The sequence below is a fragment of the Portunus trituberculatus genome, chromosome 44, assembly GCF_017591435.1.
Source record: "Portunus trituberculatus isolate SZX2019 chromosome 44, ASM1759143v1, whole genome shotgun sequence".
Taxonomy (NCBI): domain Eukaryota; kingdom Metazoa; phylum Arthropoda; class Malacostraca; order Decapoda; family Portunidae; genus Portunus; species Portunus trituberculatus.
In genome coordinates this window covers 3,145,554-3,172,827 of record NC_059298.1, presented here as the reverse complement: position 1 = coordinate 3,172,827, position 27,274 = coordinate 3,145,554, and the positions used below count along the sequence as shown (strand labels likewise).

At 43.5% G+C, this 27,274-nt stretch overlaps 1 protein-coding gene across 4 annotated transcripts in view; it reads left to right on the top strand.

The window, feature by feature from the left end:
- The window catches only part of LOC123518620 (fragile X mental retardation syndrome-related protein 1-like), a 67,747-nt gene that overhangs the window by 26,570 nt on the left and 13,903 nt on the right, over positions 1 to 27,274 (top strand). For 2 of the 4 annotated variants that reach the window (XM_045279522.1, XM_045279523.1), the window contains one exon: positions 24,287 to 24,408. In XM_045279522.1, coding sequence (XP_045135457.1) covers positions 24,287 to 24,408 — 122 coding nt within the window. Of the gene's footprint in view, positions 1 to 24,274; positions 24,409 to 27,274 lie in introns of all 4 variants that reach the window. The other 2 variants (XM_045279520.1, XM_045279521.1) reach the window with 1 other exon arrangement.

The window sequence follows — 27,274 nt, the reverse complement described above, 5'->3', positions numbered from 1 at the left end:
TTTCAAGTCAAGAGACTCTATTAAGAAGGCTAGTGAGACCTCATCTTCCTTGCAAGCTAAAAGAACCACCAGAACTCGTGACTCTACAATGGATAAAATGGAAAGCCTTGTGGAAATGTGGTACATAAGTTTTGTATGCAGTACCATGATGCGCACTTTGTTTACATTCCACAGGTTGCCGGTTAGTGTATTTCCCGTTTCACTCTCCCTCCCTTCATAAAGTTAAGATCATCAACATTATAAAGTTACGTACATACATACATTAGTGTACATTATAATGGCATAAATTAAACTACCTAAATGTTTAACTTCATAATTTTTACTTTCATTAAACCTTTTACTGTACTATGATGCACTCTCACTTTGCTTACTCTCAATGGAAGTTCATATCAGGGGTTAAACTTGTAATAATCGGTTCGCTTAACAAAGTTTCGCTTAACGAAGTGTTTTTAGGAACGTAACCCCTTCGTTAAACGGGGGTTGCCTGTATATTGACATTTATGCAGGTGTTACATTCATTATTTTAGTTGCTACTGAGTGATTTCATATTCTGTCTGGTCTAGCTAAATATTCTGTATATGTTCTGTACAGTGGTATGGTACCCAAGATACATCCTCTAATTGTTCCATGACGATGATTTCGATGCAAGCAGGATCTTTATTTCCCATTGAAATCAATGGGAAATTGATTCATCCATTCCGGGCAAAAAAAGAAAAGGTAAAACTTCTAATATAATTTACATTGCAACCAAATAGATATATAATGGTATTAATATGTAATGGGATTTTCAAACCCAAGGTTGAGAACCTCTGCATTAGAGAGTTGGACTGAGTATGGGTGAGAGGAAGAAGAAAGCCTTGTGCAGCAAGGTTGCAGGAAGAGAGGAGGCATGCAGTTAGCAAGATCAGAAGAGCAGTTAACATGAAAATAGCCATAGAAGATAGCATGAGATGCAACATTTTGGTGGTGAGAAAGAGGTTGAAGACATTCAGTCAGAGGAGGGGAGTTGATAAGATGGAGAGAAAGCTTTTGATTCCACCATATCTAATTAAATTGTGTCAGTGGAACTACCCCATACATGGGCAGATAAGGCCTTTGTACAGAGTTAGCAATTGGAGGGGCGAGAAAAACTGGTGGAGAGACTTCAGAATGCCTAACTTCATAGAAGCTGTTTTAGCAAGAGATGAGATGTGAAGTTTCCAGTTTAAATTAAAAGTAAAGGACAGACTGAGGATATTCAGTGTAGAAGTGGAGGACAGATGAGTATCATTAAAGAAGAGGGGAGAGTTGTCTGGAAGATTATGTTGAGTTGATAGATGAAGGAATTGAGTTTTTGAGGCATTGAACACTTTGAATCTTGGAAAGATCAGAAACCAGGCATTCTGTGGCATCCCTGCGGGAACTGTCAACTTCTTGAAGAATTGATTGTCTCTGAAAAGATGTGGAGAAGTGCAGGGTGGTATCATCAGCATAAGAGTTGATAGCGCAAGAAGTTTGCTTTAGATCATTGATGAATAAGGGGAAGAGAGTGGATGATAGACCAGAACCCTGAGGAACACAACTGTTAATAGGTTTAGTTGAAGAACAGTGGCCGTCTACCACAGAAGCAACAGAACGGTCGGAGAGGAAACTTAAGATAAAGTTGCAGAGAGAAGGATAGTAACCGTAGGAGGGCAGTTTTGAGATCAATGCTTTGTGTCAGTCTTTATCTAAAGTTTTTGGTATGTCTTAGGCAACAGCAAATGTTTCACCGAAATCTCTAAAAGAGGATGACTATGACTTGGTAAAGAAAGGAGGAAGATCACCAGTAGAGTGACCTTGACAGAAGCCCTACTGGTGATCAGATAGAAGATTGTGAAGTGACATGTTTAAGAATCTTCCTATTGAGGATATATTCAAAGACAAGATATTAGAGTTATAGAGTGGTAGTTTTGAGGGATTAGAACAGTAAGCCTTTTTAGGAACAGGCTGCATGTAAGCAAACTTTCAGCAAGAAGGAAAGGTAGTAAGTGATAGAAAGAGTCAGAAGAGTTTGGCCAGGCAAGGTGCAAGCTGGTGGCACAGTTTTTGAGCACAATAAGAGGAACCCCATCAGGTCAATAAGCCTTCTGAAGGTTTAGGCAAGCTATGGCGTGGAAAACGTAATTGCAAAGAATTTTTATTGAAGGTATGAAATAGTCAGAGGAAGGAGCAGAGGTAAGGACAAGCCCAGAATCATCTAAGGTAGTGTTATTAGCGAAGGTTTGAGAGAAGACTTCAGCTTTAGAGACGTGATGAAATAATGGAGGGAAAGATGAATAAGTAAAAGTATTGGATGTTTTTGGCCAGATGCAAGAAGTCTTGAGGGTAGTTGGAGTTGAATACTTATTAGGTTGTAATATTTTACTGATAATGTGAGCATAAGGTGGTTTGTGCATATGTGGGAATGGGCTTATCATAGGATACAGCTGTATCTTCTCATATACCCTTAAGATATCAGAGGCAAAATGGTAGCAGCACCTTCATTGTAAAGGATTTTGACTGGAAAAAATGGAAATGATTTCACTAGGCGCTGCAACAGCTTAGATCATATGGCACCGCTACATCTCTCATCGAGCAACTTGGTTTGGCAAGGATTTGAACCAGGGCCACTTTTATTTAAGGAGGTAAGGCCAGCCAAGGGCAACACAATGTTAAAAAAGGCCCACTAGAGTGCTGGTTCTCTGAAAGATAAGAAGGGTTAGCCAAAATTAGGGAGCAAATGTTTTGATATGTAGACCAGAGGCCTGAATATGAGCCACCTTAACCAACTGTGCCACCCAGCCTCTTATAAAAAAGTGTAAGCTTGCATAGAGGAAGCAGATTTGAGCATGTCTGTGCTGATAGCCTACTTCAACTTGCTTTCCTGTTTGCTGTGATCAATTTTGTCTGCTCAACTCTTGCTGGTGTATGCTACTGAGTTGATAGCAGGATGGATGTTGAGCTCCTTAATAGCCAAAGTATATGAGAGAGACAACCAGTATGAAATAAATGGAATAAGCCCCACATTAACAGGAATATTATTGATAGGCTGTGTGCTGACACATCATTGAAATGGTTATGATATTGTACAAACTCTTCTCTAAGTTTATTTCATGTATTGCTCTTCTTTTCCTCTTGAGTTTTGTATGAACACTATCTGCAGCATGAAATCATCATCAGATGATGAGCTTGACATCTTAGTGTACCTGATACATGGGAATTGATGACAGATACAGCCTCTCCATGTTGCTTATGGACAGAATGGAAGGAACTGGTTACCTGCATCCTTTTCTGACACCTTACTGCACTGGCTAACAGCGCCGGTTGGCACCGGTAACTTGCTATCTTTATGCACCTCAATCTAGTGCCCTAAATGTGCAGTATACTGGGCAAAATTAAGGTCAGTTACAATGTAGTTCATTAAAAAGACCACCCCACAATATACACATGCTCCAGTGTTGTGTTTACCGTATTTTACAGCTTACAAGACGCACCTTTTTTTTTCCTAAAAAATACCCTGAAAAATACAAGTGCGTCTTCCAAGACAAATGTTGTATTGTAAGACAACACCCAACCTCAAGTGACCTTGGACACTTGACCGATAGTGACCTGGATTTGTATATTGAGTCATTACATTATGATGTTAGCTTAAGTACTGTTTAATTCAGCCTTTTATATGATGTAAACTCAGTACTTAGCTGTTACAAGTATTTCCAATACCATAATCCTTCCTGCAGCCTACTCAGCATGTGGAGAAAACGGCCCACTCCCTCGTCTCATAGTAACAAGCACATACATGCACACGAACGCACACACATGCCAGGTGCCTTTATACCTCTATTAATAGAATATCTAAATGGCTTACTTGTTCAAGCAAGAGTCAAAACTCCACTTGTGAATTATATTCACATTGATAAAGCCTGTGAAGCACGATTGCAAAATAAGATAAGTACGAACTGCAGCACTGACGCGTTCGGTTTTGGTGATCAGACAAGTGATTCCATAATGTAAACAATACGTCCAATACATACCATTGCCCGCCACTAAAACAAGAAGAGATGGACTGTTTCACTGTGTATACGTATTTACCTATGGTGTTTTTATTTACATAGTTGTAAATTTGTGGTGAGTGCTCCAGCAATTTGTAATGAGTGCTGAAACAATAGTGTCTTGCAGACTCCTTGCTTATATTTTTGTGTTCAGTGGTCAGGTATATGGTGATTGTGTTCTTGTATGAGAATGACTTTTTTTTCTTAGAAATTTTATTCAAATATTAGGGTGCATCTTCCAAGATGCAGTGTCTTGCAAGCTGTAAAATATGGTATATGCCATCAGCTGGAAGAGCGAGTGGGGATTGTTTCCACATTTCTAGATTTTTTTCAACAAAAGCCTTCACCTACTTGTGTATTCATGATAATTGTGTAGTACAAAAGAAGAAAGCTCTGATTAAAGGAAAGATTGGAACTAACTTTTATGACATAACAAGCCTCAAAGCCAATCCAACTGTTGTGATTGCAGGAGACACCAGACACATCTTTATTAAAGAACCCAGAGTGACGGTGTCTGAACATGAGGAAGACTGGGTGGGGAACTCTCGTGTCCTTTATGTGTACCGGGGATGCCGGCAAGGGAAAACATCTTGTACATAATATGAGACTCCCACATAATATGAGACTCCCACACTCCTGTTGAGGTGCCTTGGGGGATGCCTCGAGCATGTTGGCCAGGGCAACGCCAACACAGCTCAGGCCTGTGGTGAGTGGTTAAGCAGCTCCTGCCGCTCCCATTCAGGTGACTGACAGGACAGTGGGTGGATGTATCGTGTGTTTCTTACTGTTGCTCTGCTCCTACCATCCAGTCGTAGCAGGCAATGCTGTAGTGCCATAGTTCCCAGACACTCCCTGTGTCCGCTTGAAGGGTTTTGAATGTGGGCCCATTGTTCGGGTTTAGGGGCGTGAGGGTGTGTTCCCACTAGTTGTGTCAGAGTGAGGCTCTGGTGGCTGTGCGGGTCATGGCCCACTCCTGATGGTGCAGCCTCCTGCCTCACCGCTTGTTGCTTAGGTAGTGAGACCCTTCCACTGGAATGGTATCCCTCACTTGCCTGCCAGTTACTAGTTGGGCAGGGGATGCCTCACAGTCCTTCTGGGGTGTTTTTATTTGCTAGAGGAGTGCTCTGGCCATGCTGTCCATGTCCAGGGAGCCTCCCTACGTTACATTGCCTCGGAGGTGTGTCTTGGCTTATTTGACCCCTGCCTCTGCAGTTGCTGAAGAATTTCTGGTCCTTATGGCTGATGAGGTTGGTGCCTCCATTGCAGAACAGCACCTCTGATATCCTGAACATCATGAACAAGCACTGAAAGTATGCAAGGAGACAGTAGGTGGTGGCACTACTGGGCAGGTGGTCCACCTCAAAGCAGTCCTTCAGCTTGTCAACATAGACTGTGTAAGTGTTCCCCTTCAAGTGAAACAGGGGCAGAGGCGTGGGCAGGCGTGGCTGTGCTGGCTGGGATGGGGTGTGCATCTGACACACCAGGCACTGATGACGCTTCTGCTCAATTTCTGTGTCTATGCTGGGTCAATGCATGAACTGCCTGGCTCTGCAAAGCATGTAGTCTCTGTCCTGGTGCCCAGTGTGGAGGTTACTGAGTACGGTGCGGTGGAGGGCAGTTGGTATGATGAGGCGTGGGAAGCGTTCGTCACTTGTGTACAACACTATGTCCCCCTGGCAAGACAGATGGTGCTGCATCCTGAAATACAGGCAACCCCCACTTAACGAACTGGTTATGTTCTAGAAAAAAGTCCGTTAAGTGAATTTTCGTTAAGCGAACCAATTCCAACAAGTTTAACCCATGACTTGAACTTCCATTGTGAGTAAACAAAGCAAGAGTGCATCATAGTACAGTGAAAGGTTTAATGAAAGTAAAATTTTTGAAGTTAAACGTTTAGGCAGTTTAATTTAAGTCATTATATTGTACACTAGTGTATGTATGTAAGTAACTTTATAATGTTGATCTTAAATTTATGAAGGGAGGGAGAGTGGAGTGGGAAAGACGCTAGCTGGCAACCTGTGGAATGTAAACAAAGGGTGCGTCATTGTATCACATACAAAACTTATGTACCACATTTCCACAAGGCTTTCCATTTTATCCATTGCAGAGTCACGAGTTCAGGTGGTTCTTTTAGCTTGCATGGAAGATATGGTCTCACCAGCCTTCTTAACCCCTAAAACTCGGGGACGTTTGGTTTTTTGCTCGCGCTAACTCGGGAAGTTTGGCAAGAAATGCACAAAATAGCCTCTATTTACATACTGATTACAATTGGAAATTCAAGAAACGAGTGAGTACAAATGGTGTTCTGCCCACAAGCAACTCTTTCTCTTTGCAATGCAAGAAACCAGAAGTCTCTAGATGCTATGGTTACCAAAATATCACAGGTTGAATGAGGTGGTATAATCGGTGTCTGTGGCCTTGCGTCTCTCTCTCTCTCTCTCTCTCTCTCTCTCTCTCTCTCTCTCTCTCTCTCTCTCTCTCTCTCTCTCTCTCTCTCTCTCTCTCTCTCTCTCTCTCTCTCTCTCTCTCTCTCTCTCTCTCTCTCTCTCTCTCTCTCTCTCTCTCTCTCTCTCTCACACACACACACACACACACACACACACACACACACACACACACACACACACACACACACACACACACGAACTATAATGATGGGAGATTTTAATTGTAAAGAGGTGTGTTGGGAGGACTGGTCAATGGAAGGATCAGAGACAACATGGGGAAATACACTATTGACACTGGCAATGGAAAATGTGTTAACTCAGTGGGTCAAAGAAGATACTAGGTTTGGAGGAGAGGGAGCATCGTCAAGACTGGACTTGGTCTTTAGTACAGAGCCAATGGTCATTGAGGAGATGAGGGTGGAGTGCCCTTTAGCAAAGAGTGATCATGCAGTTTTGGAGTTCAAGGTGATAGATGAAGAGAAATCTAGAAGAAATGAAGAATATAAAGTGGGAAGATGGAATTATGCCAAGACAGATTTTGGAAACCTAAAGAAATTCTTTCAAGAGACAAATTGGATGAAATTCAAGAGTGCTAAGGAGCAAATGAAAAGTGGAAGGAATTTATAAAAATATACAAAGAAGGTGAGAAAAATTTGTACCAATAAGACAACATAGAGAAGTTGGAAAGCAGGACTGGTTTAACGATAGATGTGAAAAGGCTAGAACAAGAAAAGAGGATGCATGGAAGAGGTGGAGAAGGAAAAGACGGATTAAGCAGTGGGAAAGTTACAAAAGAGCAAGAAATGAATATGTGTTGATTAGAAGAGAAGAAAGAAAGAAACAAGAAAAGGATATAATTGATAAATGTAAAGACCAACCAAGGCTTTTTACAGACATGTGAACAACAACATCAAAAATAGAGAAAGTATTGAAAGTTTAGAAGTAAATGGAGTATGCAGTGAAGATCCCAGGAAATGGCAGAGGCTATGAATGGATGCTTTCGGAAGGTATTCACAAAGGAGACTGCTTTTGACAAACCACTGGTAATGGAACAGAAAGGGATTATGAAGGAGTTTCAAGTAACTGTGGAGGAGATCAAGAATATGATGGGGAGTTTAGAAGTGAGAAAAGCTGTGGGACCTGATGGGGTATCAGGATGGATTTTAAGAGAATGCAGGGAGCAACTGGCAGAAAAAGTTTGTGAAGTAATTGATGCCTCATTAAGGGAAGGTGTAGTGCCCCAAGACTGGAAAAGAGCTAACATTGTCCCAATCTATAAATCAGGTAACAAGAGAGACCCATTGAACTATAGACCAGTGTCACTTACAAGTGTGGTAGCTAAGATGTGTGAGAGGGTGGTGAAGAATAGATGGACAGACTTCTTGGAGAAAATGACATACTTTGTGAGTGTCAATTTGGTTTTAGAAAAGGGCGTTCATGCACGACAAACCTGATATGTTACTATTCGAGGGTGATAGATGTAATACAGGAAAGAGATGGTTGGGCTGATGGAATATATCTGGATTTAAAAAAGGCCTTTGATAAGGTACCACACCGGAGACTGATCTGGAAACTTGAAATGGTAGGAGGAGTGCATGGCAGTTTACTAAAATGGATGGAAGACTTTTGGTAGGAAGAGAAATGAGAACAATAATTAAGGACAGACCATCAGAATGGGGCTTGGTGGAGAGTGGAGTTCCACAGGGATCAGTGTTGGCACCAGTAATGTTCGCGGTCTACATAAATGACATGGTGGATGGGGTGTCCAGTTATGTGAGCCTATTTGCAGACGATGCAAAATTGTTAAGAAAAGTGAGATGTGACAAAGATTGCGAACTACTCCAGGAAGACTTGGACAGAATATGGAAATGGAGCTGTACATGGCAAATGGAGTTCAACACGACAAAATGCAAGAAAATAGAGTTTGGCAAGAGTGAAAGAAGAATCAGGAGTATGTACAAGATAGGAAATGAAGACATAAAACCAGTCATGAAGAAAAAGACCTTGGGGTGACAATTACCAATGACCTATCGCCAGAGAGACATATAAACAAAATAATTGGAGAAGTATTGAACTTATTGAGGAACATAAGAGTGGCGTTCGTATATTTAGATGAAGAAATGATGAAGAAAATAATTACTGCAATGATAAGACCGAGGCTTGAATATGCAACAATACAGTGGGCTCCGAACTTAAAGAAACACATAAGGAAACTAGAGAAAGTACAGAGGGCTGCAACAAAAATGGTGCCTGACTTAAGAGATTTGACTTATGAAGACAGACTGAAAAGAATGCAACTTCCGACCCTGGAAAACAGAAGAGAAAGGGGAGACCTGATAGCAATATACAGAGTGATGATTGGCATGGAAAAATGGATAGGGAAGATCTGTGTATGTGGAATGAAAGAATGTCGAGAGGGCATGGGAAAAACTAAAATGGCCACTTATAGGAGAGATGTGAAAAATATAGCTTCCTCATAGAAGGGTGGAAGCATGGAATAGTTTAGACGTGGAAGTGGTCAACGCAAGGAATATTCATGATTTTAAGAAAAAGCTGGACATTAATAGATATGGAGACGGGACAACACGAGCATAGCTCTTTTCCCGTATGTTACAATTAGGTAAATACACACACACACACACACACACACACACACACACACACACACACACACACACACACACACACACACACACACACACACACACACACACACACACACACACACACACACTCAAAATGTTTGCAAAGTTATCTAATTTGTATATTTTTGCAAAACATTTATAAAATATATACAATAGGAGTTGCTGGTGATGGTAGTAGAATGTCCTCCCCCTCGGTGGTTGAACCTCCTATGTTCTCCCCCTCAGTGGTTGAACCTCCTATATTCGTATCGGAGCCAAGAACATCGCTATCTTTGCTTTCTATTATTGTAGAAACTGTTCATTCCAATGCTCTTTCGATACCACGCTCATTCAAAAATTGTCTCCCCGCAACATGACGAGAGACCCAAGGTGCAGAAGGAAGGCTCGCGGGAGAGGTAGCGGAATAGGACACCGTGGATTCACTTTCGCTTTCACCATCCATTGTGGAAGTTGGTGACACACTGACCTATAGCACATGTTTACTCCCGATGAATGTTGCCAACTCACAAGCAAAGAAAACGGGAAGAAAATAGCCAAAATATAGCCAAAAACGCCCAAACATCGATTGACGTGCCCCGAGTCTTGCGTGATGAACATCTATCGACGTTCCCGAGTAGGAGGGGTTAATAAAGTCTGCTGACTTGAAAATAGTAGAGACAGTAGATGGAATCAAACCATGGTGGCAAGCAATGCTATTAGTTTTCTTGCCTCTCGTGTCTGTGAATAATATCCAGCTTCGCTTCGAGAGTAAGAGACTTCCTGGTCTTCTTAGCAACGCTAGGCGACATTGCAGGGCGTTTTGGTGGCATGTTGAGTGAGGGAAGATGAGCTGCTGCTGACGCTATTATTGTTTTGAATTAGGGGGAGTGAGTAGTGCGTGTGTTGTCCACGAGAGGCGCTGGTGTATTCAAAAGCCTGACGAATTGCGTGATACGGCGGGGCATTCAAACTTAGAAAAAATTACCTGGATAAAATTTCGTTAAAGCAAGTTTGGTGTTCGTGAAATAAGCAGATGATAGTAAAAGGAAACATTTGTTGTAGCGAAATTTCGTTGTGTGAATCTTCGTTAAGCTGGGGTTGCCTGTATGGCCTAAGGGTGGCTGGCTCAGAGTCCTTCTATTCGGCTCCCATTGTTAGCGATGCATTCATGCAGCAGGTGGTACTCCTTGTCTTTGAGTGCTTCATCTTCCACCTCACGCAGCTCAACTGTACAGGGGATCCTCGCAATTCGACGGGGTTAGGGCTGTTTTTCATTGGTCGAATCAGCGTTAATTCGAATCATGAAGCAATTTTTCCCATAGGATACTTAAGAATTAGGGGGGGATAGGGACCAACCTCCAGCCTAGAACCCCCAAATCATCACTATAACCTTTTAAAAAACACTAACCTAGACTAAATCAGTACCTTATTTATATCTAACTTCTTTTTATTTAACACATTATGGTGCTGTACAGTTGCATGATGCAGCGGTCTCGCAGTACTTCTCCCTGTTCTTCCTAATTATTGATACTGTTGATCTAGGGACACCCATTTGCAGTACAACAACACTGAACTACACCTGCCTCACTTTCTGATAAGCTCAAGCTTATCTTTGAAAGACAGGAAGTTGTGCTTCTTAGGGCTGGGGAACGCTGGCTGGGGTGAGAGTGACGCAAATTAAGCAACGACGCACAAGCTGCAAGGCTGCCACTCTAAATTTTCATTTCTCCCTACCACTTGCGCGCATTTCTTCTTACTTTCACCTACCATTCATGCACATTTTCCTTATATTCACCTACGCTAATCCCAAAATTCCTTTTTGTACATACATATACAGTAATCGCCCGCGTATCCGGATTGTAGCAGCCAAGGCCCTGGCGGATACACGGAATTTCCTCTCCCAACCCCTTATAAATTTAGAAAAAACATGTACATAACCCAAATGGGTAAGAAAACAATGAATGAAAGCACATTAAATGAATGTGTATACAATAATGACTTCCTGATAACATATCAGATACCTGCTTCTCTAGAAAATGTGAGGGTTGGGAAGGTACCATCAGCAGAGTTATGGCAATCTTCTGTTTCACTGCTGAACTGGACACTATCTGGTCATTATTAGTGTGTTGAAGTAAGATAATGATAGTGAAGTATTTATTGCTTGTCTGGTACAGTTTTCTACCTGTCTCAACATAATTTTTTATAATGGTGTTATTGTGAGAGCTATGTGATGTAAAGTTGTGATGATGAAGGCAGTAAAAAAAAAAAAGTGTTTGAAAAGATCATAACAGTCTTATGATATAGAGAAATGGTGGAGAAGCCTGGCAGTGAGGCATGGGGTGAGGCAGGGTCTTGGAGGGGGAGATAACACGAATGATGGAGGGGAGAGGGGAGGCCAGAATTGAAAGTCCAGCTGTCTCCCAACAATACATTTGTTTGTTTGTTTTTAGTTGTCTTCTCTTCCGATGTTTCTCATTCTAATTCTCGTCAACTTATACCTGTCAAGCAAAAATTAGAGAGCTAAATGACACACCTCCCTACTTGACTCCTGGCCATGTACTGTGTAGGGCGTGAGTCAGGCTATGAAAACCACACAAGACATTTAAAAATGGCTTCGTGATGGGAAGGGTATTTGATTATCAAAAAATTAACTATACCATCTGGTAATTTAGGGTCTGAAGATTTTGGAGATAGTAATCTCAAAATCGTAAATCTCCCTAAATTAAATAAATAAATCTTGAATCTCCCTTAAGTCTGGGTATTCGTATGTCAGATATATATATATGTATTATTGTGTGAAAACAAACGTATTTATACTTTTTCCAGTTTTATTCTTTTACTGCTAAAGAAATAGAAAAAACTTTCTGGTATCGAAAAATGAACTTTTCTTTGGTATATTTTCGTGCCAGACAGGATGATGTACGCGGGAATAAGCGATCGACACTCGTCCTAATGGAGCACCTCGCCGCATTGCACCATTCTCCCACATGTTGCGTCATATATATATACTATATACATATATATATATATATATATATATATATATATATATATATATATATATATATATATATATATATATATATATATATATTGTTACGGTTAACTGCTGCTCACTGGGGAGTATGACGCTCCACAGGGTCCCCAACACTATATTTCACAGCAGCCACAACACTCAGGTTCTTTCTGCTGAAAATGTGCAAACTCTGATAGACTGCTGTTCCCTCACGGCATCACAGCTGCTCTGAGAGGCGACGAGATACTCTGTTATCACTCGTGCCTACTGAGGATTTGGTAGTGACGCCAGCATGTACCAATCCCTTCCCTTAGCCTTGCACACCCAGCCCTTAGTAGTAGACAAATAATACTACAGAAATAGAGGTTGCCAGCAGTGTATAACTTCCCCCACTGCTAGGGAATCTCCTTAGCAACTCCTCCTCCTGTACCAAACCAAGTAGAATTTATAGATGGTATATAAGTTATGTGTTATGGGCGAAGCCTTAATACTCCGTAGAGAAAACCACCCACAAGGACAATTCCACCCACTTCTCTACGGGAGTATTAATGCTTCTCCACACGTCTTGTTCTCCGACTATAAGTGCCTACAGACTGGGACAAGACGTGCAGTGTATATTACTATATTACTTAATGCAACAGATGCTTGCCAGCACCTGTCAAGACTGACTCCCCATGCCTACGGCTTACTACAAGACACGATGTATATTCCACATCTGGTGGTATACACAAGCCCAGCTACCAACTCCGGGTGACAACCAGCCACGCACGGAGTCAAGATACTCGTAGCTAACAGGTCGTACAGACGATTACTGCACGCCGACTGGGAGACAGCATGAAGCTTCCCACCAGACAACCAGTGTGTGTGGCTAAGGCCACTATACTCAATATACTACAGAAACTACACAAAGCGATGGTGGTGGCACACAGCCGCCCACCAAACCACACTGGTGACCACGGCCATCTAAAAAACAACAATCGGGACGAGACAATACTGCATCCCTCCGTGTCGCCACTCAACAAGAGGGGACAAACACAAAAACACGGGGAATACAGCCAAACCAGCTACACTTTCCCCTGGAACAACAAACCCGTTGCTCCACACCGTCACGGCCAAACCAGGGAGGCGGTGGCATAGTGGATAAGGTGGTGAGCGTGGTATCAGGCAGATGTCCACGCGTAGGTTCGAATCCCACCATGTACAGCCTTAAAACACTTTGCTATTTGTCGAGTGGTTTAAAGTTACCTACATATCACCATGATACCCAAGTTCTAGGTGGTTACACTCAAGATGAGCTTGGGCGGTGATATGGGCCCTAACATGGGTACCACTATAAATAAAATTGCCTGCGCCACTAATGGGCGGAAGCTGAACAGCACTTCCCATACACTCTTCAAGTGTGCCTACAGGCGATATAGGCCTTACCGGGGGAAAAAAAAAAAAAAAAAAAAAAAAAAAAAAAAAGGCAGCAAACCAGCTACTCCAAAAGGAGGGCACAACTCCCAGACCAAGACTGTTGAGCACCCAGAACAGCCTAGCAACATGCGTCTCAACACTGTGCCAAGAATCCAAGAGCGAACGTGTCACCTCGGCTAAAGACTGGCTCGGTACTGGCGTTTTCTGCCAGGCACAATGAGATGGCGGGAACAGAAAAGGGGGAGGGTGGCCACACAGCGGAACAGCCTGAGGCCCGTGCTGGGGTCCGCCATACGACACACAAAAAAACAATAAATTAAAGGGGAAATAAGGTGGTGCCCCTCACACGCCCCCACTTAAAAGAAAAAATTTTGGAAACAAAACATTTACAAAATTTTTTTAAAGCAGGGAACTGATTAAAGGGAATGGCCCCGGGACAGACAATCTGCCACAATGTTGTCTGCTCTTTTTATATGTCTGACAATGATATTGTACTCCTGGAGTAGAAGACTCCAGCGAGTTAATACAAAACCTGACCTTGCCATCAGGCTTAGGCTGCAGGGTGATTGGGGAACTCCATTGACTGTAAGTCCGAGTAATGAGCCCATGCTCAAGCATATACTCCAACTCCTTCTCCACCAATTCTTGCTTCACAGGATTTACTTGGTATGGGGGCAGTTTGACAGGCTCTGTGTCCCCAACATCAATATCATGTTCTATCAGCTGAGTCCTGCCCGGAACACTGCTGAACACAGAAGAGTACTTCCTCAGCTGCCGAAGCAACTCATCTTGCTGATCCCTTTCTAAGTGCTCAACCTTCTCCTTCAAGAGATGGAAGCTATTCCGTTCGCACTGCCCCGTAGGAACGACAGGTTCAGGCCCAACAACTTTTGGTGCCTCTCCTTCCCGGCAGAAAAATCAAACTGAAGATGCCTCTTGCACGGCAGGTAGTCGAGGTCACCCACCTTCTTTTCTATAACATAGGGACCACTATAGCAGGCAGCAAGTGGCTGGCCCTGAAGTGGTAACAACACAAGCACTTCATCTCCAGGGACAAAACTCCGAGTCGGCCCTGCGGTCATAATACCCCTTCATAGACTGCTGGGTCTTACACAGGTGGATCTGCGCCACCTCTAATGCCTTATCCAATCTCTCTCGACTGCTCATGAGGCTTTTAAGCAGTGAGACAGGGCGCTCAGGCGACGGCTGACACCAAGCCTCCCGAACTACGTCGAGCGGCCCATGCACTCGGTGTCCAAACACTAGTTGATTGGGTGAGAAACCCAGGGACTCAGTGGGCGCTTCTCTCACCGCAAATAAGACATAGGAGACCCTCGTCCCAATCCTTATCTTTCTCGATGCAAAAGCTCTTGAGCATGGTCTTAACCCCTTTGCGCCGGATGTTAAAAAAGCCCGCCTGTATGATATACGGGTGATAGTGCCGTGCGCTCGAGCGTGGGAAACTCGTGCAAGCTTGTCATACTTGTCGTCTTTGTGTATTATGCTGCTATTTTTTAGTTACTATATCGCCTTCGGCGAGGAAAGTGGATGCTTCTCTCTTCGGAGAAAAAGAGAGAGAGAGAGAGAGAGAGAGAGAGAGAGAGAGAGTGACATTTGCAAATATTTTAGACACAAGTGGGACGCATGTAGCTTTATCTTTCAAGGGGAAGAGGGGGAGGGAAGGAGGGAAACAAGAGAGAGAGAGAGAGAGAGAGAGAGAGAGAGAGAGAGAGAGAGAGAGAGAGAGAGAGAGAGAGAGAGAGAGAGATATTAGAAAATTTGTTGTTTTTGTATTTGTGTGTGTGTGTGTGTGTGTGTGTGTAATTCACTGTTTGATCTGCTGCAGTCTCTGACGAGACAGCCAGACGTTACCCTACGGAACGAGCTCAGAGCTCATTATTTCCGATCTTCGGATAGGCCTGAGACCAGGCACACACCACACACGGGACAACAAGGTCACAACTCCTCGATTTACATCCTGCACTACTCACTGCTAGGTGAACAGGGGCTGCACGTGAAAGGAGACACACCCAAATATCTCCACCCGGCCGGGAATCGAACCCCGGTCCTCTGGCTTGTGAAGCCAGCGCCTAACCACTGAGCTACCGGGCCGTGTGTGTGTGTGTGTGTGTGTGTGCCACGAATGTTACAAGGCGGGATGCATGTAACTTATCTTCGAGAGGGAGAGAGGAGAGAGAGAGAGAGAGAGAGAGAGAGAGAGAGAGAGAGAGAGAGAGAGAGAGAGAGAGAAACAGTCTATGCCATTGGGGAATTTTAGACACAAGGCGGGATGCATGTAGCTTATCTTTAGTGATTGGTGGAGACAAGGATGGTGGGAGGAGCACTAGGATTTCAAGGACAGCATACGGCATGTATAGTTGGTATCCAACACATTATACGGGACAACTGAACTGAAGAAAGCTCAGAAAAGAAATATGACGCCTATGTAGGCGTCACCGTATATGCTACTGGGGCTTCATGACGCCTACATAGGCGTCACCGTATTGAAGGGGTTAAGGGTTTGATGATGTCTCTCCAGGGGTCTCTGAGACTGCAGATGATAAGCACTGGACACAATGTGCTTGATACCCCACACAGTCATTGTATCTTTAAACAACTTTGAAGTAAAGTTGGTCCCCCTGATCGGACTGCAGCTCGGCTGGCAATCCAAAGTGTGTAAAGAAGGTCGGCAAAGCCTTCAGCACCACCTTAGAGTGAGTGCTTCTCAGGGGAATTGCTTCAGGGTACTGAGTGGTAACATCCATTATGGTCAACAAATACTTGTGACCAGCCCTGGTAGTAGGCAGAGGACCTACTATATCAATCAAAACCCTCGTAAATGGAGGATCAACAGCAGGGATGGGGTGGAGTGGTGCCACAGGAGGTCTGATTAGGCTTGCCCACCAATTGACAAGTGTGGCAGCACTTAAGAATTGTGGCTACTTCTCCAGGCATGCTGGGCCACCAAAGATTGTGACGCAGGTGAGCGTTGGTCTTCCGGATGCCCAGGTGTCCAGCCATGTGCCAACAGCACAAGTTCCTTCCGCAGCTTATGCTGCACAACTACTTGCAGTAACTCACCACCGTCACTCTCCTGCCGTCTCCGACACAACACCCCTTGGTGTAGAACAAACTCCTCTCTGCCCTCCAACTCCTTACTTCCCTCACCCACTTGAGCAAAGAAGGAGGCCAACGCCGGGTCCTCCTGCTGCTTACGAATGAGGTCTGCAGGTTCTAGCTGGGTAAGAGAAAGGGGAACTATAGGGTCATGGGGTTGAGGCAACGCTGCAACCCTACTTCCCACACGGCATCGAGGATGGAGAGCTGGCCCAGCCTGCTCCGCTCCTGCCATGTAATTCGGTGAGTCCTCAGAAGGATCTTCACCAGCCAGGCAGTCACTAGGCAAGGGAACAGCTCGCTCCCTGCCTTCACTATGCTCCACAGGGGAAAAACTTCCAACTCCCTGCAGAACTGGAAGTCTCCCACCCTGGGTGCCAACTTCCAACAAACTGCCTGACTCATCAGGCTGGGGCCTGTGCTGAACATCAGAGCCCTCAGCCTCCACACCAGGAAGCAACTCAGCACGAGTGCTCCTCCGGAGTGCTCTGCAGAGTGAGGATAACCATCAAACAACTCAGCTACACCCAACACTCCGTCCTCACTCTCAGCAACAACTCCCAAAGTCGAGTCTGGTGTATTAACAGGTGACTCCACGCCGTCACCGTCAGCCTCTACACCTGAACTCAATGGTGAGCCCAACACTGGCTCCACCACATCAGCACTGCTACTCCCATCTGGAGTCAATCCCACCTGGCTGCTAGCAGCCTCCTGGGTAGTAACAGGCTCTCTCTCAGCCCGACGGGCCTGAGAGCGGGTAACAACATTCACAGAGTCTTGCACCACTGGCCCAGACTCTTCAGCAACCTCATCCTCATCAGAGGTTGGGATCCATACACGACCATCAGCCAAATCATTCCCAAGCAGGAAGTCCACTCCTGCTACTGGCAATTCGTCTGCCACTGCTACCTGAGCTGTAGTGGTGACAAGGGGACATGACAGCGTCACCTCAGCCGTCACAAACTTCTCCACATTGTTAAGTCCATGACACAACACTGCCTGGCTAGATGTCACCTTTCCAGTGACATTACGGGACACTGACTGCTGTGCACCCGTATCACGCAATACAGTGACGGGATACTTTGTGCCGTCAATCTCAACAGTGCCTCCACACAGGAAAGGATGGCACCAGTCCAGCTCATTATTCTTAGTAAATGTGGGCATGGCAACAGGGGGAAGGACAGGTGGGCCAACCTGCTCTCCCTCTTCCAAAGACAACTCAGGCACATGCCATGCCTTCTCAACTCTAAAGCCTGAAGGAGCAGTCAACTCATCATTACAAACTTTGTCTGGCCACACCAGCAAGGCAACTGGCTTCTGTGAGGACTTGGGAGTTTCAGTTGTTACTAACTTTGGGCAGTTGAACTTAAAATGCCCTTTTGCTCGGCAGTGATAACACGTGGGCTGGTAATTATGTTTTGAGTGTTTTGGGGGCCGCCTTCCCAGCCGCCCCATCCTTCGCAGAAGGAGGAGGGGTGGGGGCCTGGGGCTTTCCCAAACCCATCTTACTGCCAAATCCAGTATATCATCTAAAATGGCCTGAAGAGCCCAAGGAAGAACTGCCACCACTCCCTGGGCTTCCCCAAGGACCACCTTCCTTATGATTCCAACTCCCAGGCTGCTGTACAGGACGGTGGACCAACACATAATCATCAGCCCACGTAGCAACCTCCTTCAAAGTCCTAAACCTCTTCTCCCTCAACAGAGGTACCAACTTCTTATCAGCAATGTCAATGAACTGCTCCATAACTACTAACTCCTTCAGGGCCTCGAGAGAGTCAACACCCTCGCTTGCAATCCACCTCTCAAACACTTGCTCCAGTGAACGAGCACACTTGAGGTAGGAGTCACTTGCTCGCTTCCTCTTTCCTCTGAATTGCAAGCGATAGGCTTCTGGTCGCAGCTCATATGCCCGCAAGATGTCAGCCTTAAACTCCTCATAATCATCCAGATCATCAGCTGACATTTTATCATAAACTTCCAAGGCTTTTCCCTTGAGTTTATTCGCGACCAAGCCTACCCATCTCTCTCGAGACCAAGCAAACTCCTTAGCTTTCCTCTCAAAGCGAACAAACCATTCAGCCACTTTAGCCTCATCAAACTCAGGAACTAGCTGGAGACTTTGAACTAAAGTACACTCTATACTCTGTTCTCCTCCTCCTGTACCTCCAATAACTCCAGGCATACTTACAGCATGGCGAATTCTCCCCCACTCCAACTCTCTATCTTTATCTGTCTTTTCCCTCTCCATCTCCAATCTCATCATTTCCATCTCTCTAGCCTCCTCTAGCCTCCAAGACTGTTGAGCACCCAGAACAGCCTAACAACACGCGTCTCAACACTGTGCCAAGAACCCAAGAGCGAACGTGTCTACCTCGGCTACAGACTGGCTCGGTACTGGCGTTTTCTGCCAGGCACAATGAGATGGCGGGAACAGAAAAGGGGAGGGTGGCCACACAGCGGAACAGCCTGAGGCCCGTGCTGGGGTCTGCCATACGACACGCAAAAAAATAATAAATTAAAGGGGAAATAAGGCGGTGCCCCCTCACAATATATATATATATATATATATATATATATATATATATATATATATATATATATATATATATACACACACATATACAGTAAAGTCCCGGGTTACGTCGGTCTCGAGTTACGTCAAGCTCGTAGTTACGTCAGTCCACTATAAGGCAATTTAAGATTAAAGAAATAAAAATTTATTAATCGTAAAGTGCGGGATTTATTGTTATTGCTGGTGGTTGCCCGCCACACCGCCCGCCTCACGCTTGAATACAATAACACCCTGCCTCAGTTCCACCACACCATCGCCCCTGGCAAGAGTGTTATCCTACTTCTGCTTTTACTGACTCAAGTTCTTAGTATCTTGCTCAATGGCACCAAAGAGAAAACTTCTTAGTGACAGCAGTGATGCTAAGAAAAGGAAAACCATTATGCTACAAGAAAAAAGAGGACATAATTAAAAGACATGAGAAGGGAGGCAGCAGCTGTGTGTGAGGGAGGGAAGAAGAAAATGGGAAGCCTGTTACCATGACAACGGGGAGGTTGACGACCTTGAGGGCTCGCACACCCATCACAACAATAACAACTCCGGAGCCTTCGCCTGGGCCACACGACACTCGCAGCTCACTTGCACCGTCTGCGCCTGTCTGCTGATCCCTATTGCCCTTTCCTATTGCATTTCCTGTCCCGCTGCCCACGCTTCTACTCCCACCGCACTGCACTACGCTCCCAGCTGTCCGCCCTGGGCGTCACAACATTCGACCTGCCCACCCTCCTGGCGGCCTCAGGTGTCCACCCTCTCGGCAACCTGCAGTCCTTCGTTCGTGGCCCTAATCAACAACAAAAACAAGCTTGTGTTTCATATTCCTACATAGTTGTAAATAATATAGCAATATAACCTTTAACTTGCCTAAATGACCATAAACAATCATTGGTTGAAAACTCGATAATATGCTTTGAAATGTACGGAAACTCGAATTACGTACAAAATCAACTTACGTCATGTTTCAGGAAAGTAACTCTGACGTAAACCGAGACCTTACTGTGTGTATATATATATATATATATATATATATATATATATATATATATATATATATATATATATATATATATATACACAGGCAACCCCCGTTTAACGAAGGTTCACACAACGAAATTTCGCTATAACGAAGGTTTCATTTTACTACCATCTACTCGTTTAACGAACACCAAACTCGCTTTAACGAAGTTTTATCCAGGTAATTTTTTCCAAATTTGAAAGTCCCACTGTATCATGGAAGCTGACAGGCTTTTGAATACATCAGGAGCTGCTGGTACTAAGGCCTGCCTCAGGAGAAATCCTGAGACACCTGTAGAATAAAGATCAAGATCAAGCCTCTCGTGGACAACACAGGCTCTGCCGATACAAAGGCCTGACTCAGAAGAAATTCTGTCACCTGTAGCATCAAGATCAAGATCAAGATCACACGCACCACTCACTGCCCAGTCAAAACATAACAGCGTCACCAGCAGCTCATCTTCCTTAGTTCAACTTACCACCAAAACGCCCTGCAATGTGGCCTAACGTTCCTAAGAAGACCAGGAAGTGTCTTACTCTCGAAGTGAAGCTGGGTATTATTCACAGACAAGAGAAAGGCCAGAAAACTAATAACATTGCTTCCCACCATGGCTTGACTCCATCTACTGTCTACTATTTTCAAGTCAAGAGACTCTATTAAGAAGGCTAGTGAGACCTCATCTTCCTTGAGAGCTAAAAGAACCACCAGAACTCGTGACTCTACAATGGATAAAATGGAAAGCCTTGTGGAAATGTGGTACATAAGTTTTGTATGCAGTACCATGATGCGCACTTTGTTTACATTCCACAGGTTGCCGGTTAGTGTATTTCCCGTTTCACTCTCCCTCCCTTCATAAAGTTAAGATCATCAACGTAATAAAGTTACGTACATACATACATTAGTGTACATTATAATGGCATAAATTAAACTACCTAAATGTTTAACCTCATAATTTTTACTTTCATTAAACCTTTTACTGTACTATGATGCACTCTCACTTTGCTTACTCTCAATGGAAGTTCAAATCAGGGGTTAAACTTTTATAATCGGTTCGCTTAACGAAGTTTCGCTTAACGAAGTGTTTTTTAGGAATGTAACCCCTTCGTTAAACGGGGTTGCCTGTATATATATATATATATATATATATATATATATATATATATATATATATATATATATATATATATATATATATATATATATATATATATATATATATATATATATATATATATATATATATATATATATATATATATATATATATATATATATATATATATATATATATATATATATATACACACACATACATACATACATACATACACAATCCATATTTCATAAACTGTAATGGGTATCCAGACAAATATTTAGTGTTTTGAAAAAAAAAAATAAATAAACTCCCCTACATATTGTCAATAAACTCTCTAGTTACCCTTGGAAATTGCTATTTTTCCTGTAGGCATCCCCTACCCCCTACATTAGGCTAAAATTGCTTACTGTAGGGGATTTCCCCTATGAGTGGCAGCCTTGGCACAGGATAGTGTCGGTTTACACTAACTTCCTCCTGGCAGGCTGACATTGAATTTGGACTAGGGGCGGATTTGACCGGGTGGGTGGCGCGTGAGATATGAATGTCGAATTGGCGAGTCAGTCGGTTGAACCTTAAGGATTTGGTATTAATTATCTGAGTTCGAATTGGCGATAATTCGAACTGCAAACAGTCGAATCACGAGGATCCCCTGTACCTTGTCTTTGAGCGCGTCCTCTTCCACCTCACGCAGCTCCACTGTGCGTCCACCGTCATCTGCTGCCACGGCTACCATAGGAGTGCAAACTGGTTTGTCAACAGCATCATCAGACTTCTGGTGCGCCCACTAAGGAGGGATTGCGGAAGAAGGCATCCATGTTACACTTAGTCTTACCTTGACGTTCCTGATGCAGAAGTTGTACATGAGCATCTTCTCCTTCAGGTTGAGGATGCAGTGTTTGTTAATGTCCTTCAACTCCTTGTCCCTGAAGATCTTCATGAGGGTCTTATAGTCCATAATGATGGTTAAGTTCTTCCAGCTCAGGAGGAACAAGCAGGCTTTTTTGAGACACCATGCAATAGCAAAGGGTGCTGTAATTTCTCTCTGCAGTGGTGAGGTGCCAAATGCCACAAAGAACTAGTTTCCATCCGTTAGAAACCATTCCTCAAAGCGCTCCTTGTTTTTTTTCCACCAACTCATAGGATAGCATCACTGGGTGAGTGGGGGCTTTTTCCAGGTTGTCAGTGATCCCTACATGCACTACTGGGTGTGGGAAGTCCTGGGGAACTAACCCCAGTGCCTTGCAGGCCCTGAATGAAAAGTACAGACATTGCCCTCCCTCCACTATTTACACAAACTCAGAGGTGGTGGCTGTCCCTGCCATTGCCTTACATGTGAGGCTTCCCAGAAGCTTCACGCCTCCTCCCGTGATGTGGTTGACAATCCTGGGTGGGGCGCTAAGTTGCTGTGGGGTGATGCTCAAACTTTTGAACTGGGAGTGGCCCATCATTTAAACCTGTGCTCTGGTGTCTGCTATAGGCAGAACAGCACACTGTGAATGGGGATGGAGGCAGGCCAGCCTCACCACTGCTGCTTCCATGCCACCCACTATGATGGTGTTGGAAGTTGGTGGCTTGCCACTCGGTTTGAGGGAGTGGCAGTGGCACCAGAAGTTTCCCCTCCGCTTGCAGATCTGGCACATGGCGTTGTGTGCTGGGGACCCATGGCCACCATTGCCGCTGCTGTCGCCACATCTCCGGCACTACTGCTCTTCTTTCTTGTGTTGGTGGGTATGTTGCGGGTGCTGTGGTGGCGGGAGGCAGACCCCACTGCCATCTTGGTGGGGTTGGGATTTGAGGTGAGAGTGAGAGAGCGGGGACTGTTTCTGTGCCCACCAGTGCCGCTATTTGCCCCACCAGGCTGCACTTTCTCCGTAGCCTTTATGACCTCACACTGGCCCATGATGTCACTCACTGAATCCAGAAGGGGAGAACACCATAACACTTCCACCTTCATGCAGCAGTCACTTAACCCCATCACTACTTTCCTGCATAGCATGTACTCAGTGAGCGGCCTATCACACTCTGGGCACTGGAAGTAACACTTGGCCGCCAAGGCAGGACACCTCAGCACACATGCATCCACACTGTCCCAAGACAGTTGTTGGTATGAGAAGTCACACCGTGCCCCACCTTGCACTGGGGGCCAAGTACTACACTCCTTACCATGTTCAAAGTTATGGAGGTGGAGAGCTGCTTGAAGGCCTGCTTGTTGTGGCAGGTATCGATGCATTGCTGTAGTTCTCCACTGCATAGGGGTCTGGCATAAGATGCAATAAATGGTGGGAGCCAACCGCAGATGAGGCTGTAGTCCTCCACACTCATGGCCCACATCTTGAAAGCTGCTGGGGCCGTGGCAGGGGCAGCAGTCCCTGGGCCAGACAGAGGGTATGGTTGGTGGCTGGGCTGTAGTGTTGTCCAGGCGATTGAAGTGTGTGTCGTGGGCAGCTGTCCCTATTGTTGTGTTGTGGACCCATGTGGCCAGAAGTTCGTTGTGGTGTGAGGAGGGCACCACAAACCCAGGGGTCAGGATTGGGTGTACGTGGTGTGGTGAGGTTGGCTATGCTGGGAGCAGTGTAGCGCATGGCTGCTGACCAATGCGCTGGTCATGGGTTCCTCTTGCTTTACTTCTGTGAGCTAAGATAGTTGAGTGTGATTGAAGTTTTGAAAGTGAGTAAATTGGACAAAAGATAACATTGTAAAAACAAAAATAGAGCATAATTGGTGCCCAGTGATAAGAGCAAGGTTACAGTATTTAAGAAACAGAATTTTTATTTGTAGGATATAATTCATATGACTGAAAACAGTGCCAGTATTTCTCTCACAGTGGACTTCAGAAATTATTCATTAGTCATTATTTATAACTACCTTTCAATTGTTGACATGATTTGCTCATGCCTGATATCTTAATTTTGTAAGGAAATGTTGGTTTCATTACAGTGGCTACAATAGTGACATGGAGATGGGAGGACGCGGCCGAGGACGTGGAGGTCCTCGAGGTGGTCGAGGGAGAGGTGGTGGCAGAGGCAGTGACCGCTACAATAACGACCGTTCTGGAACTGGTAATACCTTGAGTGATTACATATCAAGTGCTGAAAAGAGGGGAGGTGGGAGAGGTGGGGGAGGTCGAGGTCATGAGGGCAGGGGGGGTCATGAAGGTAGGGGTCATGATAGAGGAGGCCATGACAGTAGAGGTGATTATACCCGTCCCCCACCAGACCACAGAAATCACAGAGGAGGCAGTGCTGACAGAGGGGGAAGGCGAGAAAAAAAGTAGCCCCAGCATTAGCAAATGACCTTCCTTGATGAGACAGACCATACTTGATGACCACGCAAAGATTAGCTTGTCATTTGAAGTAAATTGTCTTTGACCACAATCATCTATGACTCAACTCACTGGCTATGTTCTTTATGCAAAATGGGGACTGTCTGAAAGAGACACAATATTATTGAATGGTTTCTCGTTATCTATGACTTGTTTTTAATAATTCTTGCATTAAAAGTATATTCATACAATTGATGATTTTGAGGAAGCTAGCAAAAATTCACAAAAAAAAAAAAATATATAAATGTTGTTCAAATATAGTTGCAAGGTATTTTCTAAACAAACTACAGTTCCCCATGTGAGCTTTTCTGATATCTTCAAGAATATGATGCACATACTTGAAAGATGATAATATAAAGAGATGGACTCTATTGACAAGACCTTGTCAATACATCCCCCACTATTGACAGAATGTCATGTTAACATCCAGTGTAAGGTAAGATATCAAATTACTCATCTGTTTTGAATCTTGTGCAGAGATTGAAATCTGCAGCTTCACTGTGGGTCAAGCAGCTCTTCTTATTTTGTAGATTGCTGAGTGAATTCAGGCCAAATTTATGGAAGATCAACATAACCAGTATAATCTAGTACATTGGTAATCCTTCATGCTGTTAACAATATTGAATACAAGACTTACATGCCATATATGCTATTTGTAGTCATCTTGCTGTATGCATGCTGCAGTGCTCTCCCTTTATTTGCTCCAGTATTTTGATACATTGTGCATGAAATTAACAAAAGAACACTAACTTATGAATTTGTTTTGGATCCTCATTATTTGCCTAACTGATTTTTTGTCAGTCTTGTTCATCATAAATAATCCATTTTGCTTTTAGCATGTTTTGCATTATTCTTTAAATGCAGCATTCATAAGATCTATGATAGCAAAGTGACTGCATTAATGCTGGAGGTAAAAATTATTCAACTCCTGCTCTCACTGTATAAAATATTGAGAATGGCATTCTTATCCAGACTTAACTATATAGCCTAATATGTCTTAAGATATATGAATGTCTTAAATATACATGATATACAACAAGTAGAAATTTAACATGGTATAGTTAATACAATCACTTATAGATTGTTAACAAACCCTATTTAGTCTTTTTTTCTTTTTGCCTATAGTCTTTTTGAATGGATTTAAAAAAAAATCTATCAATATTGAGACATGATATTTCAAAATATTTATTTGTTCCCGTATACTTGACATACTGTACTTTCAACATTATCTTTGGTCATTACAATTATTTTTTATTCATGTATTTTTTCTTTTTTAAATTTTTATTATTTTTACTTTTGTCTTTTTTTGCATAAACTATCAAATTTTACAGTGAAAGTATTTTCTCCTTAGTCATTTTTACAATACCCAAGTCTCTCTCTCTCTCTCTCTCTCTCTCTCTCTCTCTCTCTCTCTCTCTCTCTCTCTCTCTCTCTCTCTCTCTCTCTCTCTCTCTCTCTCTCTCTCTCTCTCTCTCTCTCTCTCTCTCTCACACACACACACACACACACACACACACACACACACACACACACACACACACACAAATGTGAATAGATAGATCCTCTCACTGGCAGTAGATGAATAAAAGGAACATCTATTTCATTCAAATATCTGCTGCAGGATTCCATGTATGTGATGTTTGAGTAAAGGATACGACTGTGTGCCTGTTCTGTTGAACAGAACATGAAACACTTCTGTTCAGTATAGGTGGCAGTCATCCTGGCTACTTTTATATTCCCCAATAGAAGAACTGCTGAGTGGATATTTCCTTTTATCTTTAATGATCAAATGTTACATATTTGTATTGTATAAAAGTTATGATTTTACAAGCATATACTGCCTTTATTTATTATCATTATTGCTATCACTGCTACTATTACTAAGATTTGCTTATAAGCTGGTGAAAGGATTTATCTAGGTACATAGATTAAATACATAAATGATACGAGAATGCCAAAGGGCAAGAGACGAATGTCAGGGACTATTGTGTCATGCATGGTTTCTGAATTTCCAAAATTTAGCTACATTTGCCTTTAGCTTTCCTTTCTTGGGCCTGTCCTGCTATCTTTGGCCCTAACACACACATCAATATAATAAACGTACATATGCACAAATGTACTTCATGGCTCTCAGAGTGTGACAAACATAGATATTTCAAGTTGTAATAGTTTCATGCAGTGCCAGATGAGCATCAGGAAAATTACTATTTTTCTTTGCAATGTGTCAAGTACTGTATTTTCTTTGAAGAATTTTCTTGTAAAATTAGGTATTATAGTATTGAGTTTCGTTAAGTATGTGAAGCTGAGAATGTCTCAGATTTTCAATTTTGTAGACTTAAATTGTTACTGACTTTCACAAATCCTTTAATTGAATCTCAGAAGAGTAAGGCATTTTTTTTTATGAAGTGAAGGTTTGCAATTATAGGGAAATATTCTCTCTCTCTCTCTCTCTCTCTCTCTCTCTCTCTCTCTCTCTCTCTCTCTCTCTCTCTCTCTCTCTCTCTCTCTCTCTCTCTCTCTCTCTCTCTCTCTCTCTCTCTCTCTCTCTCTCTCTCTCTCTCTCTCTCTCTCTCTCTCTCTCTCTCTCTCTCTCTCTCTCTCTC